The 18,091-nt window shown below is 42.9% G+C and overlaps 4 protein-coding genes across 6 annotated transcripts; all 4 read right to left on the bottom strand.

Moving 5' to 3' along the window:
- Nucleotides 1–872: 872 nt before the first annotated feature.
- On the bottom strand, nucleotides 873–2,847 carry Htra2 (HTRA2-related serine protease). The gene is made up of 7 exons (XM_076821270.1): nucleotides 2,433–2,847; nucleotides 2,217–2,340; nucleotides 2,033–2,119; nucleotides 1,762–1,956; nucleotides 1,542–1,692; nucleotides 1,306–1,474; nucleotides 873–1,221 (listed from the first exon to the last, which is right to left on the bottom strand). Exons 1-7 carry the CDS (start codon nucleotides 2,822–2,824, stop codon nucleotides 1,059–1,061), a joined length of 1,281 nt encoding a protein of 426 aa, XP_076677385.1. The 5' UTR covers nucleotides 2,825–2,847; the 3' UTR covers nucleotides 873–1,058.
- Nucleotides 2,848–3,235: 388 nt separating this feature from the next.
- Nucleotides 3,236–5,381, bottom strand: LOC143373747 (rRNA N(6)-adenosine-methyltransferase ZCCHC4). The gene is made up of 4 exons (XM_076821267.1): nucleotides 5,159–5,381; nucleotides 4,516–5,069; nucleotides 3,732–4,431; nucleotides 3,236–3,665 (listed from the first exon to the last, which is right to left on the bottom strand). Exons 1-4 carry the CDS (start codon nucleotides 5,205–5,207, stop codon nucleotides 3,310–3,312), a joined length of 1,659 nt encoding a protein of 552 aa, XP_076677382.1. The 5' UTR covers nucleotides 5,208–5,381; the 3' UTR covers nucleotides 3,236–3,309.
- Nucleotides 5,382–5,982: 601 nt separating this feature from the next.
- On the bottom strand, nucleotides 5,983–13,577 carry Sp3 (phosphatidylinositide phosphatase spermathreecae). 3 transcript variants are annotated; one of them, XM_076821024.1, is made up of 13 exons: nucleotides 13,315–13,577; nucleotides 12,518–12,702; nucleotides 12,200–12,457; nucleotides 11,976–12,130; nucleotides 11,733–11,905; nucleotides 11,480–11,672; nucleotides 11,076–11,403; nucleotides 10,884–10,954; nucleotides 10,380–10,604; nucleotides 9,821–10,042; nucleotides 9,435–9,748; nucleotides 9,156–9,365; nucleotides 5,983–9,077 (listed from the first exon to the last, which is right to left on the bottom strand). In XM_076821024.1, the coding sequence occupies exons 1-13, from the start codon at nucleotides 13,409–13,411 to the stop codon at nucleotides 8,092–8,094; spliced, it is 3,417 nt and encodes a 1,138-aa protein (XP_076677139.1). In that variant the 5' UTR covers nucleotides 13,412–13,577; the 3' UTR covers nucleotides 5,983–8,091. The 3 variants fall into 3 exon arrangements, with proteins under 3 accessions (XP_076677139.1, XP_076677138.1, XP_076677140.1); XM_076821023.1 differs by having other exon boundaries at nucleotides 12,518–12,894; nucleotides 13,315–13,567; XM_076821025.1 differs by lacking the exon at nucleotides 10,380–10,604 and having other exon boundaries at nucleotides 12,518–12,894; nucleotides 13,315–13,554.
- A 240-nt stretch (nucleotides 13,578–13,817) lies between these two features.
- Ublcp1 (Ubiquitin-like domain-containing C-terminal domain phosphatase 1) lies at nucleotides 13,818–15,427 on the bottom strand. The gene is made up of 2 exons (XM_076821299.1): nucleotides 15,179–15,427; nucleotides 13,818–15,026 (listed from the first exon to the last, which is right to left on the bottom strand). The coding sequence occupies exons 1-2, from the start codon at nucleotides 15,336–15,338 to the stop codon at nucleotides 14,197–14,199; spliced, it is 990 nt and encodes a 329-aa protein (XP_076677414.1). The 5' UTR covers nucleotides 15,339–15,427; the 3' UTR covers nucleotides 13,818–14,196.
- Between the last annotated feature and the right edge of the window lie 2,664 nt (nucleotides 15,428–18,091).

The raw sequence follows: 18,091 nt of genomic DNA, 5'->3' as shown, positions 1-18,091 counted from the left end.
CCGATCACCTTGATGCCCATTTCTTCTCCAGCTACCGAGGAAGCACTCGTGGGAAGCACCGGAGCTCGCCCGTGGGCGCGAATGCGCGCCAAAAGCGTGGATAATCGGAGAACGGGCCCCCAGTTCCTGCCTGGGACCGAGGATAGAGGGAACAAGGGGCCTGCGGTAGGCGGAAAAACGTGGAACAATGTGCAGGCGGTAATCGCGGGGCCGTGTACCGCGGAGGAGTATAGAGGGGGACCAAGGTTACCACTGCGTGTGTCATCTTCGCGATCTATCCTCGGTGCCAGCTTCTATGCGACGCCCATCCATTACCCTCTTATCACATGAGCCCTCCGAAAGTTAATTACGATTTATCGTCGCCACGTGCAAACACGCTCTGTTCCAAGCCCGAGGGGACCGTCGGGTTTGCCTCGTATCACGGATCCTCGGGGTGAAACGACGCGCAGCACATTACGTCCCGCCTGGACGGCCTTATAGAATTCCAACAAGAAGCGCGCGTCTGCCGACAGTAAAATGGTTTTCGTAAAAACGCCCGCAGCCCCGCGCGGACCACACCCACGACTCCTGAGATCCGGCCACGTATTTGCGGAGGTCGCCTTACGTCGTAAACAACATAAATATTATGCAGCCGAGCCGGTGGACCACACCCGGCGTGCACACGCACGCTCCCGTCCTCCTGTACCCTCCGCCGTAACGAGAGTCTCCTGATATCCGAACGACAACGCGAGAAAAGAAGTTAAAGGAACATAAAGCCAGAGGATAAATCCCACGATCGAAATAAATACCGCCAGGTATCGTTGATTTATTATTCCAAAATCATTGCCACCGTATCGGAGCCCGTCGTTGTCCGGGAATAATGTAAACATACGTTACGATATCGAGGTACTTTATTCTAGAGTGAAAAATACTGGTGGTTCTATGTAACAAAGAATATTTCTACTAGCGAGCGATGGTTTATAGAAATAACGCCTGAGGAGATTCTGTTGGAAAATGGTATATTTGAAGGGAACAAGAGCTGGGTGTTCGACCTTGGCCTCGATGTATGTACTATGGATTTAGAGGTCCTCCGGCTCGACCCTCAAGTGCAGCACGCCCATTTTTCTTATGACGGTCAACCGTAATGCTTTGGACGACTCCACTGCCTTGTAAATATTACTGGCGCTCATCACTGGCTCGTCGTTGACGTGCGTTATAATGTCACCGGTCTGTATACCGCCGCTGCAATGTTTCGAAGGCAACGTTAGTTTTGTTCGCTTGTCAATTAATCGGAAACGGTAGGACGGTACGGTTTTCGGGACGTACATGTCGGCCGGCGACCCAGCGATTACTTTGCAGATGAGGACACCGTTCCTGATGTTCTGCGGGATCCCTTCGAGCCTCTGTTGAAGTTCGAAGAGCAGAGTCGGCGTGAGGGTGAGCATGGTAACTCCCATGTATCGATGCGTAGGAGTTTGCACCGCGTTTTGAGCGCCTAATACAAAATCCTTTTATTCCGGGGCTCTTAATCTCGTGTACCACCGCTAATCGCGATACGTTACCTTTACCGTTTCTCCGCAGTTCCGCTTTCTTCAAGAAGTCTTTAGCATAATCTATGGGTATCGCGAAAGAAATGCCAGCGGTCACTTTCATTGCGTTTATACCAATCGCCTCTCCGTTCAAATTAACTAACGGGCCACCCGAGTTTCCGAACTGAGGAATGATAGTACTTAATAGGGTTGAGTTTCATTGAAATCGTTACACAAAATTAATAACACTAACGGTAATCGCAGCGTCCGTTTGAATGTAACCCATTTGCTTATTAAACAGACCAAGCTCTTCGCTTTGCCTATTGACACTGCTTATAACTCCACACGTTATCGTGTTGCTTAAAGCTAACGGAGACCCGATAGCCACCACGAACTCCCCTGGCCGAAGGTTCGATGAACTGCCGAGCTTCATTACAGGCAAATTGGTCTAAGTAAAACGTTTACGTTAGTGTAGCTCTGAAGCTCTAAAAATTCACGTATTACCATGTTCGGCGTATATAAACCTTGCTAATTCGCACAGTGGCCAGATCACTGTGTAGATCCACATCTTCCACGATCCCAGTATATGTATTTCCATCGTGAAGACGTACCTGTGAAATAGACTGTATGAAAACTTCTGAAAGAACATTCCCAGCATTATTTTACATACTACGAACAGACACAAGCGCATAGTAACATAGCAGTCACCTTGACGGTTGTATTTGGCTTGTTAATTACAACATGGGCGTTCGTTAATATGAGGCCATCCGACTGAACAATGAAACCAGACCCGTTGCTAGCTGTCATAGGTTTACCTGTATAATAATCGAATCTATTTCATGATTAATAGTTGCTTGAAACGATAATTCTATTAGCAATCACGCCGTCGTAATTACATTCCTCGCGTATACCATTTCCACTTACCTTTTATTGTCCTTAATCTCAATGTACACAACGGAGGGAGCAGATATCTCCACTACGTCAGCTATGAAATTATATTTATCTCTGTTGTGATTAACATCTAGGGGAGGCAATGATCTCGCATGCACGGTGGGCATAAAATTGGTCAAACTGCGTAATCGATTCTGGAAATCATCTTTCCATTTATACAAAATGTAACCCACCCCAGAGAAGAGGATGGTGTAGGTTAGGACATCTCTGATAGCTTGATTAAAAGTTTTAGGCTTTTGTTGTTGCGAAGAAGAGTATTTGAATTGCGAGAACCGATCCGCGCAGTTGAAAAGTAGCAATTGTTTATACTGGAATTGATTTCTTTTTAAAATGCACCAGGGCAGACGGGTCAAGGGAGCCGCCATTTTCTTTAGCTCACCTTAGAGGTCAGTTCAGTAGCAAGCTGGAATTCGTATTACGCGCGCGAACGTTGTGCTCGTTCACTTAAAGTTCGTAAAAGTTGGGAAAAAGTGTGTTTTAAAGTGAAAATTGTGTTAGAAATAGTGACTAAGGCCTCCCTGCTCCTCCTGAAGCACAAGCTCAGATTTTTTCGAAGGGTGACGTGTATTTAGAAGCGAAATTGGGTGAGTCTCATATTCAGCTCTCAAAGGGAGACGGTTCGAATGGCCGTTACAAAAAGTATGCAAACGAGAAAAGTGTTGAAACCGAAAGAACTTAATAAATACTTTATTATTCATTACTTATATAGTCATTATCATTAATCAGGCTGCATCAAACTCAAAGACTTCAACTTTCTTTATTAAAATACACATTCGTAACGTCGATAAAAATTTTTATTTACACCGCTTGGAAATTTGATTTACAACGTCGTTTTTCTCGAACATACAAGTTACGTACTTTGTTTCTTCACTTTTTTCTTCGAATTCGCGACTCCTTTTGACCGAGCATGTAACTTTGTATGTTTATGCACTTTCGAAAGTTTTGTTTTCTTCAAAGTCTTTACTTTCACTTCGGACAGCGGCTTTGACTTCTTCCCTTTCTTCCCCAACTTCTTTACCGGTTTCTTTGCATTTGGAGTTACTGGTACCTTCTTTTCTTCTTTGTCTGCATTATGCAAATCATTCAGTTTCCTTTTTTTAATGCCCTGCGTTGTTTCCTTTCCGTTAAGAATTTTACGTTTCGTAACTTTTTTCGATGTATTTACGTGATTCCTCTGATTAGCATCGCATTCCTTCTCAACGTGTCCTATAAGAAACGAAACTTGTTACGCACATTAGTCAATTATAATTGCCTTAAATTTAAACTACGTACCAAATTCGTTGCACTTGAAGCATTTCCCACTAATTTTCGGCTTCTGCCCACACACATGCTTTTCTGCAACGCATCTTTTACAAGTTTCGCAGTGCTTCCAATAAGGTTTTACGCACCGTTCGCAAACCTTACAGTGCCTGTACCTCAGACCATTTATAGACGCGCAGGTGTGGCATTTCTTGCAATGTCTATTCTCTTTGGACACCCACTTTTTACATCTCTTGCAGTACTTGTAACCATCGGATTCAGGAAGTTGCAATAAATGCAATGGCACGTTCGTAAAAATCCTAATAGGTGATGGCAGCTTATTAGCCGCTGGTTCTGTTACAAATAACGAATGGTTATCGTAAGATACTTTGTAATCGCTCATGCTCAAGTCCTTCAAGCCCCCAGATATACCCGGTGGATTGCTCTTTTGTTTCATTATGGATCCCATGAAGTGTGGAAATATGAACATAATTTTCAAGCGATCCTTTTCGTCGTCTATACTATTCCACTTCTTATGGAGGTCTGAAATCCTTTTTATGGTCCAAGACATTGGTTCCACCCGACTACCGAAAGGTGGATCACATATCAAGTATGTGTCTTTTCCTTTGTTTTGCGTAAGGAAGTCTTTGAACACGTGCGTACCACCTTCGTTGAAGAAGTGGTTGTTTAATAGATTATACCAACAATAACTTAGCGGTCCGAAAAAGTTATGCTGTAACATAGTAATGGATGAAATAAAATTGCATTAGTATTAAATCATAGAAGGATTGTATCTTCTGTCTTTGAAGGGACTTACAAATCTTCCATCAAAGTCTAATAAAAGGGAAGATATCTTGTCCTCGTATTGGTCCAAAAGATGTTCGTGTATTTTCGGTGTACCGATGCAAAGAACTTGCTTTGCACCAAGTTCTACAAGCATATTTGTTATATCTTCCGTTGATTTCTTCGTAAAGAAGTATTGAGCCTCCTGCTTGGTGTTTTCTAAGGCTTTCAGAATTTCTGTTGGATGCTTCATCTCGTAGTCAGTCAGACCTTCCTTTATATCATGATCCTTGTGTTTGTTTGCCATATTTTCTTCAGTATTCTGTATCAGCTTTTCACAAGTGTGGCAGTAACACCTATTCTTCGGTGGTAAGGCCATTATCTCGGTAAACCGCACGTACAACGGTATATGATGATAACGAGAGGCGAACTTCTTCCTTTCTTGCTCCCATTTAGCTGCTTGTTGCTTCGTTAATTTGTCCCCCTCTTTCAAGTGAAACTTGCACAGCTTTCTTTCACGGCAAGCCGAGCATACATAAAACTTCTGCGACTTGCCATTTTCGTGCGTCCCGAATAATAAAGATGGACCTACGTAAAGATAACATTATCGCAGCCATTCAATTTTACATCTTCACAATTCAATATAAAAAATTTGCATCCGATGAATTTTAAATTACCATGTGGGCATTGTGGGTGTTTGGATGGATCAGACCAGAAGCATTCCATCTGTGTTACCTTATAAAAAAATCTAACGATTTATAGATTAATTACATCTGTATTTAATACAAATAAGGGATAAGGAGTTTTTATTAATATTTTTTATTTCTTTGCATTCGTAAAACTTGTCATGTGGGTATACGTTCGTCCATATCAAAACAAAACCACGTGATCAATCGATAGGTGCACGGTCGGTCGATAGTGAATGCGATTCGAGAATCGCAAGCAACAATCGAAACTATTTTGAACACGCTTCCGCGTCCAGCAGTTGAACGAACCATTTGGTACAGTGTCCGTAGTCGGAGTGTTAAGTGCTGGTTTTTAGTGAATTAATTGCAACAATTGGATCAATTACGTGCTGGAATGGGCTGAATAGGGAGAAGACATGTCTCTGCTTCGGTGTATGTATAAGACTTTTAAGAAAAATCTCTTTTTACATGGAATATTACTTCTGACAAAATAAGCACGAACACCTTCGCCGGTTCAATTTTCGAATCGCAATAAATATTGGATTTTAAGGGGAAAATCGTATTACCTTGCACGATAGTGACACAATTTACGGTTATTAACGCTTTGTCGTTGAAATTATAATATATACGGGACTAAATTGAAAATTATCAAATAAATTTTTTTACTTCTGTAGATTGCAAGTAATAATTTTGAGCAGCTTAAAAACCACTTCTTTTTCCAAATTTGTAGAACAGAAATATCTCCGCGAGTCAGTATTTGGTATATTAGTCTTCTTAATTATGAAATTTCATTTTGGGGGAGAGAAATAAATGAATTATCGGAGTTCATTGCATTTTATTGTAATTCTTTTTCTACAAGTGCTATGTTGCTTGCTGTATCACATGTACATATTCATATATATATATGTTTCCGAAAATGTAATTGCTAATATACATATGTAAATGAATATATATATACATATACATATATATAAGGCAAGTTAAGCCTCTACAGGCTATAAACATTTTCGTGCGTTGTTTGTCAAGATTGTTTGTAATGTTCTATCGTAAAAATACAGAGATAATAAATGTTACAATGCCTCGACTGCTGAATTTTAATTGGACCATACATTGCCTTGATACGAAAAAGGGAACAAAAATATAGATTCCATTTCTTTCTATGTTTCATAATACTGCATCAATAAATAATTACTTCACGAGTCGCTAAACTTATATTAAAAGTACTCTGATCTATGTGGAATGGATGATAAAAGAAGAAAGACGGTCACAAAATCTAGGTAACGAATTCTGCTAAATAAAATGAGTCACATGAAAAACAGTCCTGTGTCTTTGTGTCCTCGCTTTAAAGCATTCCTAAATGTTCTACAGAATAGACACTTTCCTTGCCATTCTAGGCTGTGTTCATTCCGCTAGATTATATCACAGACTATCATTTGCAATTGGAAAAACATTCACTAGAAAATTCTTAACTTGCAATACCTCTACTACGTGTTAGTGCAACTATGAAATGTATACAGAATATCACGATTAAATTAAAATATTCATATACGTATATATACAGGAGGTCAGCCATCTAAAGTCATAACTCAGATTGTTTGGTTTACATTGTCATGAATAGAGTATTAAACAACAAGATGTACTGTTTCATGATCTAGATATACAGATTGCATATGTAAATTTTTCCTAGATTCGGTTGACTTGAATGTACATAATACTGCGGCTATGCAAGTATGTATAAATACTGTGATTGTATTTTTGATCCTCTCAATCTTTTGTATGGTTCAATTGAAACGCTATACGGAAAACAATGCGGCATGTTACGAACAAAGCATTTGCTTTCCTTGTATATCCAAAATAAGTCTCAAACTTGTTTCTGTCTATCGTAATTTTTTATTCCTAAACACTCAGCTACTAGTATTTTGCTCTCCGATCTCTAGACTCGCTTTAATTCGATTATCGACACTAGCTTGCATATCGTGCAGACCTTTGGAGAGAATATCTACTTTTCACGTCCCGTTTTGCCACCGTACCTTCGGTTTCGCCAGCGATTTTAACGTTATTTGCTAGACTACAGTTAAATAACATTTTTTTTGTATTTACATAATTGACTACAAAGCTTCACTGAACTTGCTGCACAAATAAATTTTCGATGTACGGACATTTGTGTGTGTGTACAAGTGTTGAAATGTACATATGAGTCTACGAACTTACGAACGGAAAGTACAACCTATAGAATAAATAAATAAAGCACAGAACGCTAGGAAAATTTAATTATGCAGCAAAGCGTTGTAAATGGCTTCAGTTGAAGCTGGGATTAATTTTCATCGTATAAGCACACCGTTCCGGTGGATACACAATTCAAGTTTCTAACATCCAAATGCAATGCAAGGATTCGCTTCATAAAATCGTTACAAACGCTATCACGTTGAAAATTTTGTATAAATATGCCAAAAGCATTCTGCGGGCAGATAGTCGTTCGGTGTAGGAGCCAAGAGCGCACCGGCTCTCTGTTAATGTAGAGTAATAGAAAATTTGCAAGACAGACGCGACAACGGACTCGTAGATTAAATATTGACCACATTGTACTTTGGGAAGATAACGTTCAGGTGAAAGTGTAGAAAGTGTCTTATCGATTAGCGATCCACTCTCGTTCAAATCTTCAGCAAGATCGCAGTAATACGAATAAAAAAAGAACATCGGATGCATTAAACGTGTGCACTGTGATTACAAATCGACACGATCCCCATCTTATAACGCCATATTTCTAGAAAATACCAATGGTAACAAGAAAACTCCATTTATCAATTCCTATGCGGAAAGTGTCTCCCAGTTGCTCGCCTACTAACGCGTACGCTTCTAAATTGTGAATTACAATCACGCCACTAGACACTCATATTCTTATCTACTGTGTATCATCGAAAGACTTACAAAGCGATCAGTTTCGATCGGCAAGAGCCCCACCTCTCTTGCAGTTTCTGGCGCTGTTCCATGTGGTGGTCCGATAGGTTCCTCAGCATTCCCACTTGTCCCGGCTTCAGCTTCCTGGGATCCAAGTTCGCCCCCAGGGTCTGAACCCCTTTGGCGAATTTCGAGAAAGGCGACAATATGTCCTTAGCCGTGGACGCGACCGGGCTAGCAACGTTAGCGATGTTAGCCTGTATTGATTTCAAAGCGGACTCGCTCTGGGAAGATGTGATGTTCAACGTTAAGTCTTGCTCGGACGTGCACCTCTTCTTATCCTGCAACCTGTTGTCCGTTAGCAGGCTGTTGGTATTCATGTCGTCGAGTATCAGCCTGTTGTCCACTTCTCCAGCTGAGTGGCTGATATTCTTGGAGAGATTCAACGACGAGGGTGGAAGCATTCTTTCCTTGTCGTCGGCCGTACCCTCTGTCGCGCTCTGTATCGTTATTTCGGGGTTGGTCGCTGTGGTCATTTGGGGGGAAGCACTCAGGGTGCTTGTGCCAGATCCAGCGTCTGGAACAAGCAGACCTTCTGCATTGGAATTCGGCTCGAGCAGATTGTTAGGTCGCATCGATAAATTCTGATTCTCGTTGTTCTCGTCGTTATCAACTACGTCAACGTTTTTTACGCCCATTATGATGCCGATGGATGGAGTGTAAGCTTCCATCAGGTTCTTATCGTGACTATAATTCACTGGTTTCTCTAACGGGACAGGCGGGGTCTGGGCATTCTCGTTCTCACTACTGCTACTGCTGCTACTGCTACGACGTGTTCCTTGTACATTGCCAGAAATATCTCTACCTCCAACAGTAAAAGTAGGTTTCGCGGGCGCCTCAGATTTTCTGCCTATACTCTTAGCCAAGTCGATTGGTTTTCTCGCGCTAAAGCTATGGCTCAACTTGTTCAGCTTGCTGAACTGCTCTGACATGTTGTTTAAAGCTTTCGTTCCTGGAATCAGAGGTAGTTTCGCAAGTTACCCTCCCTCTGAAACTGTAGACATATCACAGTGCATCTAGGGATATGTACCTGCACTTTTAAGGGCTAGCAACTGTGTCTCTGAGAGATTTCTAGTGAGCTCGGGGAAAGAGGAGATGTCTAGCAGGCCCGTAGATCCTTTAACGTTAACTAACTTACTCTTTCGTCTATCTAATGTCACATTCATCGCTATAGGGATCTTTGGCTGATCCGCGATTTCCATTGCTACGGAAATAGCCTCGCAGATCGCTCTTAAAGACTCTGCAATATAGATTAGCACATTACTTAAATTAGAAAACAGAAGATTCGAGCGCGAGCCAATCAGCTTACCTATACTTTCTTCCTCAGTTTTTATAACAACAGCCATGTTATTGAAGAAACGCAAGTTTGTGCTACGAAACATGTGGAAGTAGCCGTATTCGTTGGCCACTTTGTAATTTATTCTAATACAGTAGAAATGCTTATTTTTAAAAAAAGAGACTGCACTTTCTGGCTGCCCGAACTCGATCAGTACAATATCGTCCAGGGGTACTCTTTGGTAATTTGTAACTTTGTCGATCTGGTCATCATAGTCAGCTACGTAATAACTGTCGCGCGTTAATATAAAAACAGTGTCCATCTCGGTCTCCGTAGGGTCTCCAGTTCTGTTGAAAGAGAATCAGGTATATCATACTCTAAAATATGATAGACAAAGGATACAAACGTATGTAACATACACGGGATCGGCATCTATAAGGCCCCAACTGCCTAAAATAACTTCTGGGTCAGGTATAAGTAGCTTCTTGCAATCTTCTATCAGCAGCTTCACGTGAATCGCTGTCGCAGCATTGTCCTCCTCTTCTGTACGCTCTTGAAACACTTCCTCATTCACTGAATTCCCTAACATCATATCAATCGTAGCCTGTCTATAGACATCCTTGAAGCGATTTAAATAATATCTGAAAAAATACGGACCTTCCCAAATACTTGCATGAAAGGAACAAGAAATTAAAACGATGTCAAGGTGTTTATATCGCAGAAGACAAAAGGTCGCTTCCTTTCTCTGGGATTAGGAGCGAACTTAGAGTGAAGCGTTTGTCGTGCATTAGAATCTCTGTCGTGCAGCACAAACAATCAGTCGAATTTATTACAACATCGTGGTGGGAGGGGTTACACTTCGATTCTATTTTATACCGTTATCTCGCTCGGCGAACCGTTAACATTTGGGTGTCAGAGCGACAGTTTTATTCGTGCGTCAAATAGTTGAAAAGCTTGAGCGCAAATCCAAGAACGAACCTTGCTAAATCATACATAACACTGGCATAAAGAAACTCGGGGTGCGTAGCGAGTTGAAGCTCTACGTATGACGGTTTCGCGGGTATTAGCTCGTGACAGCAATTGTCAAGGATGTCTAAATAGTGCGACCAATCGATATTCAGTTGATTAACGTCGATGGGGTTCCCTAGCAAGATATCTATCGCCGCCTGACGTTTGTCGTCCATAAAGTGTTGCTGATAATATCTATAGGAAAATGAAAGGATAGTGTCAAGGACCTATGCACCAGTATTCCAACGATGATCGTAGATTGTAATCGTGATCGATGCTAATGATGGTAAGAGCAGCGTGTAACGGTTTATTCGTTCGTCAAACTTTACAACTACTAAAAAGGATATATATACTCGCGGGGTTGGTTCGACCAATGAGCAATAATGAAGCGACGTGTGGTATATGGAGCGTGTGAATGAAAGTGACGTTCTAGCGCAATGCGGGGCATGTATCGTAATTGCTGTCCAATTGTACCTGTTCGCAGAATTCATGCCATCTTTCATTAAACCAGTAAACTTTCTTTCCCCCGTTCTCGTATAATCACCCTACAAGCAATAAGAAACCACGTGTCATAGGGGTTCATGGGGTAGCAGCGGAGTCCCGCGTACGATTGGGGTCTCCGGTTGCAGCGAAGCCGCGAATGAAATTCGCCACCAAGTTACGAACCTTCAGAGCGTTCGTGCCAGCGTACTGTTTGCTGATAATGTCGCCGTTATTCGCCCAAAGCAACTGAAACGTTTGCTTGATATTGGTCGGCAGCGCTCCCTCTGGCGGTATTAGTCCTAGCTTTGAGAACTGCATCTCCATCACGGTCTTACCCACAGCGGTTTGCACCACGTTCGTTCTATCTAAACAATCTATGCAATTCACCCGGAACACTCCCTTCTGCATGCAAATTGTGCCCTGCTTGTCGCGCCAGCAATAGCCCATGTCCGTCAGTACCGTAGCTAATGCATTCACCAGGATAGACACATTCTCAAAATGCATTCCTCGACTGTGTTAGGCATAAAGATAGAGTTAGCCGGCAATTGGAAACGGTTGCTTAGCTCCGTTCCTGGGTAGATGCTTACCAGTACTCGTGGAAATCAAACGCCGTGTACGTTATGTCCGGGTTATTGTAATTGATCAAGTGATTACTATAGGCTTCCCAAATAATCCTCTCCTTCCCGGTCTGTTCGACGAGATTCACTATACAAACTGGACCATAATGTCCGAGCTCCTCTGTAAAATGTTTCTCGAACGCAACCTGCGTTTCAGCCTCATCTGAAGTGACAATTGGTTTTATAATCAAGTCATATGAAACAATCATTTTTAGCTGATTACCTTTGTCAATACGCGGCGGGGGTTTGTATTTGTAGCCTGGTTGGGACCAGTAGACAGGCACGCTACCTCGTACTTGTACAAAAGATACCTGGTGGTCGTGGTACCAAACTAATTGTTCCGTTTCTACATAGTTTGCGCATTTCCCATCGTCGTCCACTCCGCGTCGCTTATACCTTTGGCAAAGAATACATTTTTGCAACGAAAGAATACGTGAGAGAGTATAGGTAAAGAAGGCATCGTTACCGCGTTCCTGCGCGAAATCTACTCCTTCTCGATATAATAGCTAAGTTAAAGGTTTCGTGTCTGGGCTGATCGTCGAAGCCCACTTCTACCTTGCATTTTTCTATTTGCACATATCCCTGGATAACTGGTAGTATCCAACAATTCGCCTTATCAGTCTGAAGAAATGAAACATTTTCATAAACGCGCTCGTCTCGTGAGCACATTAAATTTATAAAGACTCTAACTTTCAAATTCATTATATCCTGCAGCATGTGCTTATTCCAAAAGAATCTGTCGTCCACTCTTTGCCAAAGGGGTCTGCCCTGTTCATTGTGCTGCGACTCTGTGACACAGAGCCGTTGTAGACTATTGGTAATGTCCCCAGTTTGACAGAAATAGAAGGAGTCTGTTTCCGTAAAGATTTTGATCAATTCCTCCAGGATCCTCTTTTCAAATCTTTCTTTGTCTTTGACGATGCTTCGTTTAGACACTGTAGACTTCACCTGCAAATAATTTACCATCGTTATGGCATTTCATCGCTACGTCGAACCTATGTAATTCACCTGGGACGTGGCGAGCGCAGCTGCTTGTTGCGTGGTATTTTTTATGGTATTTGTAGCACTCTTGATGGTTCCCCATGTTTTGGCAAAGGCTGCTTTTTGTGGCACTTCGAACAAGCTTGCCTGGCTTTTTTTCTTTGGCAAATTTTGATGCTTCTTGCATGGCAGAAGTCCAATATCACTATTTTCTGTGCCAAGGTGCAAAAATGCGATGGATTTAATCTTGTATATGACATGACCTCCGTGCAATTCTCCAGCGGATGAAACTTCCTTGATTAACATTAAGCGAGGCTCTAACACGGCCGGCTGGTCTATCTTTCCAACTATCCCATAAAATATTCCCAGACATTCTAAATCGTTCGCAGAGGCCCACTCCCAATCTACAAAGCAATGCATGGTTAACAAATGCGCCACAAAAACATTGGCAAGTCAGATGAAAGCTTAAACCCTACAGTCTCCTCCTTAACTATCGCTATTAGTTAACGTATACCTTCCACGCATTTACATAATTCATGAACTATAGGTATTGCAAAACAATACGTATGCTACTGCCTTTTAAGGCATTCCCTCGGTTGCACGTTTTCAGTAAGAATAATTAAATTATCAACCGATACAAAATGAATCTCCTTGCTGTCAGGTATTCCCATAAAACTTGGACCATAGAGCAAGGGAGCGTGAAAAGTATCTTGGCAATGTTCTTGCGAGAATAAAAAGAGATTGTAAGTGAAAACGTCGAACAGCGAATTGCAACGTGTTAATGCACGTATATGCACTCCTGTCAGATGCGAGCGCCTACCCACCCGATTTCGCAGAAAATTCGCCCGTGTACTTGTCGCACCAAAGGCTGTACCCCTCTTTCACGAAAATAAAGTGCGTGTCAGTGCGGAACAGTTCCATTCTTCTGACTTTTTCGCGGCACGATGATTTCCAGGCAGCATGTGTAACGTCAGCTCTCCCAACGAAAGTCCGCCTACGACGGACACTTCGCCATCTTGCTACTATATTAAAGTAACAATAAGCCCATTGCACCAACTATACACATTTTCGATCAGAGCATCAAAAAGTAGATGGCGATCAAATAGGGAACGACATATTTCGGCGCCTTATCATTTGCCATTTGAATCGATAAGAGTACAGAGAATCTTCGTAACTCTTTAGACTTCGTTACGCTCCTGAAATTTCTAGTTGGAACGCTGGTTTCTCGGATTATTCGAGCACGCCCTACTTGCTCCGACCTATTTCTTTGAACGTTGTACACGGTATAGTACGACTAGGGGGAGGAATAGAAGTGGTACACGTTCGATTCTTTTAAATACAAAGGCTTTATTCAGATAATCCTCGATTACATGTTTTGTACATGATTCGCATAACGCATAAGTACATAATAAATACAAAGAGGCGTGTGAAAATATGCAGATTTACGAGGCATAGCTTGAAATTTTTAAGCACTGTTAATAACGATTAGTATCATCATGTACCGAAATCCATGGAAGAATATCTAAAGGATGTTCTCTTTTTACATGCTCTTCTTTATACAGGATTTAGACGTGGATAAGTTATACAAATACGTGTAGAACGTTTTTTTATCTCGTAACACCGTAATGGTGCGTTCTAAGTTCCTTGTCTCTCGAATAGTGGGAAAGTCGATAAAATTTAACAATTATTTAACATTCCGAGAAGCTTTATTCGTCGTTGTTCGCCTCGCCCCTTCTCTCCTGTTTAGACTTCTTAGCTTTGTATTCCTCCCACTTCCTGTGATTAAGGGTCTGAAAATCATCAACTTTGGCTATTAATCTTAAATACTCGGATAACTTTAACAGCTCCCTGTCCTTACTCCTGGTGATGTGCGCATGCCTGAAAGGTTTTATTCTCAATCCTGACTGCGGGTTCATGATGAAATTCCTCCTGATATCATCGAACATTATCGTGTTCTTCGCAGAGAACTGTTTATACTTCCCCCAAATGATACCAAGTGGCTTTACACCGACCAAGCCATACTTTGGTGTATGAACAGAGATCATAGCTAGGGAATCAAGATGAAATGCTATCTTGTAATGTGGGTGGGTGGAAACACCGAGCAGTTTCATCTTCTCGTTGATCCACCTCATACTGGTTGCTGACCAAATAACTATGTCATACTCTTTGTAAGCCTGCATCAGAAACTCGTGCAAATAGGGCCGCATTAATTCCACCCCGGTCTCCGCTGTCGATCTATGATCAAACAGGGTGTAATCTATATCCAGAACCAGAAGCTTCTTCCCCTCTCTAAGTGGGTTCAATTCCACGATGATGTAATGATCGATTCTCTTCTGGATCTTAGAGAGATACACCTCCGCGTTCTCAATCTCCACCTCCTCCTCCTCGATATCCAAGTCGTTTACCACGTCGGGCATGTCCTTGGGCGCGTGACTTACTTCGGCGATGTCCTCCTCGCGAGAGCCCATCAGCATCAGCTTGAACCCTGGTCTCAGGCCCAGCTTTCCTATCAGGTCCTCATTTTGAGCTGCTTTGCCTGGTGAAGAGAGAGACTCTATAGACACTTGATCGAACATTTAATGAACGCAATGGCTCAGGAGTGGGAAGGGAGGCGTTCGAGCGTGTTGCTTGGAGATTGATCTTGAAATTGATGAGAGAGAAAGACAGAGAACCAATTCAAAACATAACCTTTGAATTTGAGATTCAACAGCTTCTGACGTTCCGGTAGAACACCGGTTTCCTTGTGTATGCGCTCTTTCAGGGACAGGACCGTGTCCTCCTGCTGTATGTCCGGGATCTCGTACTCCTTTCCGCTCCATTTTACGATAATCTTCACTTCACCCTCCATTCTACCGAAAATAACGACGCGAAAACTAACGATGCGTACGAAATCATTGACCGTACACACATATAACGTACGTGTCGGAATACTACGCCATTGTACTCGAATGCTAGTGCCACACATACGCCAGCGAAGGTCTTCCGTCGATACTGCAGTACGATGTCGGGCTTTCATTCAGGTGGCGTTGTAAGGTCTAAAATCGTCTGTATGATAACCAGGAAGGTGCTGCCCTCGATACCCCGCTAGAGATCATTCAATATCAACCCCTTCTTTAATTACATCGTCATCAAAAACGAGTATCACACTTGAATTATTTCCTACTTACTTTCAAGGATGATCCTCGAGTATATACTCAAACTTCTTGGCTTCTTTCTGGGCAGGATATTTATGAATTTTTGTTGAAAAAACTGTTGGTCATTTTGGATTAAGCTCTTTATGGATATAATGAGGAATCTTTAAACTTGCAGAAAATATTTTTTTTATGTCGAAAATATTTTTTATGCAGAAAATATTTTTTTTATTAATTACTGTGGAATCTTGTCCCCCTCTTCGACGATGTAACTCTTGTTGGCGGGATGTGTAGCATCTATCACAGTCATCGTCGAAGAAGTTAACACGATTCCACAATAATTAAGAAATAATAAAAAAGATCAACATAAAAAAAATATTTTAAAGAAAAGTTTAAAGATGCCTCATATCCCAAAAGAGTTTAATGCAATATTAACAATAGTTTTTTAAAAAAAAAATCATAAATTTCGAGGGCTGTTACACGAGAAGCCCCCCTTAAGATTTCTTCTCAAGTAAGAAGAAAAAGATAATACTGGAACGTGTTGAAACCTAATTGTTGTTTCGCTGTTGTAGCGTTTCAAATATCACTGATATAGCTAATGTCCGGTAGCTAATTAGGTGCCGTCCGGCGTTAATGGAACTCCTCCTATTCTTTGGTTCTATTTCATGAAAACTCCTCCCCCGATTTTCTCCAAAATCTTCACACTAGACACGCTTCGAAAAAATGTGCCGCGTGGGGACTCGATTAAACAAGCGCGCTGAAACGGGCGTCATAAACTTCTTCAAGTCCCTCACCAAGGTTTCGTAGCTTCGTTTTTACAGCTCCTGAGAAATAAAACCTAGATAGCCGCGCAACCACCGTTCGTTAAAACAATTTCGCTCCCCTCAGGAGGAAAGAAACTCTTATTTTCCACAGCCGAGCTCCTCTCGGTTCCCATTCCCAGCGTCTTTCGACAGAAAAAAACCCGGCTATCCTGCGGAGAAGCGAGAACGCACGAGCGTTAGGAGCCTCTTTTTTAAAAGACAGCGAGGAAACAAATTCGCGAGGGGGGTTTCCACGTCTGCGGGCATAAAAATGCAAATGTCGGGCGCGGAGCGCCTCTTGAAGCCTGCCGGAATACCGTGGGAACGGGGCGCAGATCGCGCGGGGCAATTTCTCTTTTTCCAAAAACGTGGGGGCGAGGGGAAAAAAGAGACAGCGATGGTACCGGTAACGACCGGGGAGGGCACGGTGGAAATTTTGGCAAGGCTCGTTGCTTTCGCGCGAAAAGGGTGGCAGGAGCTGGCTGGGGGGTGAGAGAAAAAAACGCAAGCCCCGTGCGCTCGATCGCGCCTGTTCCGTTTACGAGCCGCGCGGGTCATCAGTCTTGCCGAATGAAAAACGCGGCCCGCGAGTCCTCGAGCTTTTGGCAGCGCGAGACCGACGCGTAACGATACCCGCCCCGTTTAAGGACGGTCGGGACGCACAAGCGGAAGCTTGCGCCCGTAAATGAGCGTGCACGCTGCAGTTGCGGCATCGTAATTAAATTCTTGCACCACCTCTTTCATCCTTTTTCCACTCCGCAACCCCTTCGTTCCCGCGGTTAGCGCCCACAGCTGCAAACCGTTCAGCAGCGCACGTGGGGGTTGCGCGTGACCATTAATCCCTCCGTGGATCAACGATCAGTTTTCGCGCGTTTGGTAATTTGTCTCCTAAACGCCTCGAAGTTCGCCGAAGCTCCTCCGGAATTGAATCCTCTCGAAAGATTCCGCAGCTTTTCGGCGGTAAGGTTAGCCGGTTCCTGAAGTTCCACCTCGGGGATCTTCCGCTCGGGCAATCAACGATTTGTTGATCTTCTGCCTCGCGTGTGACACAGTTTCGCCGATACGCTGGTTCGTAGCCGTTTAACAGTGTGTTCACTCGCGGACGCGGGAGTTTAAGTGTCACTGAATAAGGGGGTTAATATCAATTATTAAAGCTAAGACCAGAGGGGCTGCCTTTATTACCGCGGCGCTGTTACGAGCCACCGGAGCAGCCACGACGATGAATTACCGCCCGTGCAGCTCGCAAACCGGCCACTTCGATAAAGTGGACTCGACTTTAATATCCGAACGTCTCCACCCCCGTCGTTATTAAGCGGATATACGTATCCATTGCGAGGGATTGTATTTTTTCTCCTCCCGCGGCCATCGGAGCCGCGATTTATCGCCGGCAATAGAAAAAAAAAAACAAAGGGAAAATGGGAACGTGACGGGGCGTTACGTTCCTCGGGATGATCGTCTCCTTTTTCTCGTTTGAGAAATTGTCGCGGATGGTAAATAAATGGGATAATCGCCCGGGGGGTGATTTCATTCCGAGCAGTTAACGGTACACGCGACTGGGGAAGTGAATTTTTTCGCGATAACGGACCGTCGGGTTCCGGATCCCAGGCAGCAGGGAGATTTATTATATTATACGTCCACGGAATCAAGTAGAATCTCGCGAGTACAAA

The sequence above is a fragment of the Andrena cerasifolii genome, chromosome 10, assembly GCF_050908995.1.
Source record: "Andrena cerasifolii isolate SP2316 chromosome 10, iyAndCera1_principal, whole genome shotgun sequence".
NCBI lineage: Eukaryota > Metazoa > Arthropoda > Insecta > Hymenoptera > Andrenidae > Andrena > Andrena cerasifolii.
The sequence above is the reverse complement of the archived record's forward strand: the minus strand, read 5'-3'. Positions and strand labels throughout refer to the sequence as shown.

What these genes read in the sequence shown, in the direction of transcription:
- Sp3 (XM_076821023.1), bottom strand. Translation starts at nt 13,411, where the DNA reads ATGGAACTGTTCCGCACTGACACGCACTTTATTTTCGTGAAAGAGGGG. An exon ending in CTGGCACGAACGCTCTGAAG is followed by an intron (nt 10,955 to 11,075) that starts GTTCGTAACTTG and finishes TATTGCTTGTAG; the next exon opens with GGTGATTATACGAGAACGGG. An exon ending in GCTAGCCCTTAAAAGTGCAG is followed by an intron (nt 9,078 to 9,155) that starts GTACATATCCCT and finishes CTCTGATTCCAG; the next exon opens with GAACGAAAGCTTTAAACAAC.
- LOC143373747 (XM_076821267.1), bottom strand. Translation starts at nt 5,207, where the DNA reads ATGGAATGCTTCTGGTCTGATCCATCCAAACACCCACAATGCCCACAT. An exon ending in ACACCCACAATGCCCACATG is followed by an intron (nt 5,070 to 5,158) that starts GTAATTTAAAAT and finishes ATCTTTACGTAG; the next exon opens with GTCCATCTTTATTATTCGGG. An exon ending in CTTCAAGTGCAACGAATTTG is followed by an intron (nt 3,666 to 3,731) that starts GTACGTAGTTTA and finishes CGTTTCTTATAG; the next exon opens with GACACGTTGAGAAGGAATGC.
- Ublcp1 (XM_076821299.1), bottom strand. Translation starts at nt 15,338, where the DNA reads ATGGAGGGTGAAGTGAAGATTATCGTAAAATGGAGCGGAAAGGAGTAC. An exon ending in GTTGAATCTCAAATTCAAAG is followed by an intron (nt 15,027 to 15,178) that starts GTTATGTTTTGA and finishes TCTCTTCACCAG; the next exon opens with GCAAAGCAGCTCAAAATGAG.
- Htra2 (XM_076821270.1), bottom strand. Translation starts at nt 2,824, where the DNA reads ATGGCGGCTCCCTTGACCCGTCTGCCCTGGTGCATTTTAAAAAGAAAT. An exon ending in AGCCAAATACAACCGTCAAG is followed by an intron (nt 2,120 to 2,216) that starts GTGACTGCTATG and finishes TCTATTTCACAG; the next exon opens with GTACGTCTTCACGATGGAAA. An exon ending in ACTGCGGAGAAACGGTAAAG is followed by an intron (nt 1,475 to 1,541) that starts GTAACGTATCGC and finishes ATTTTGTATTAG; the next exon opens with GCGCTCAAAACGCGGTGCAA.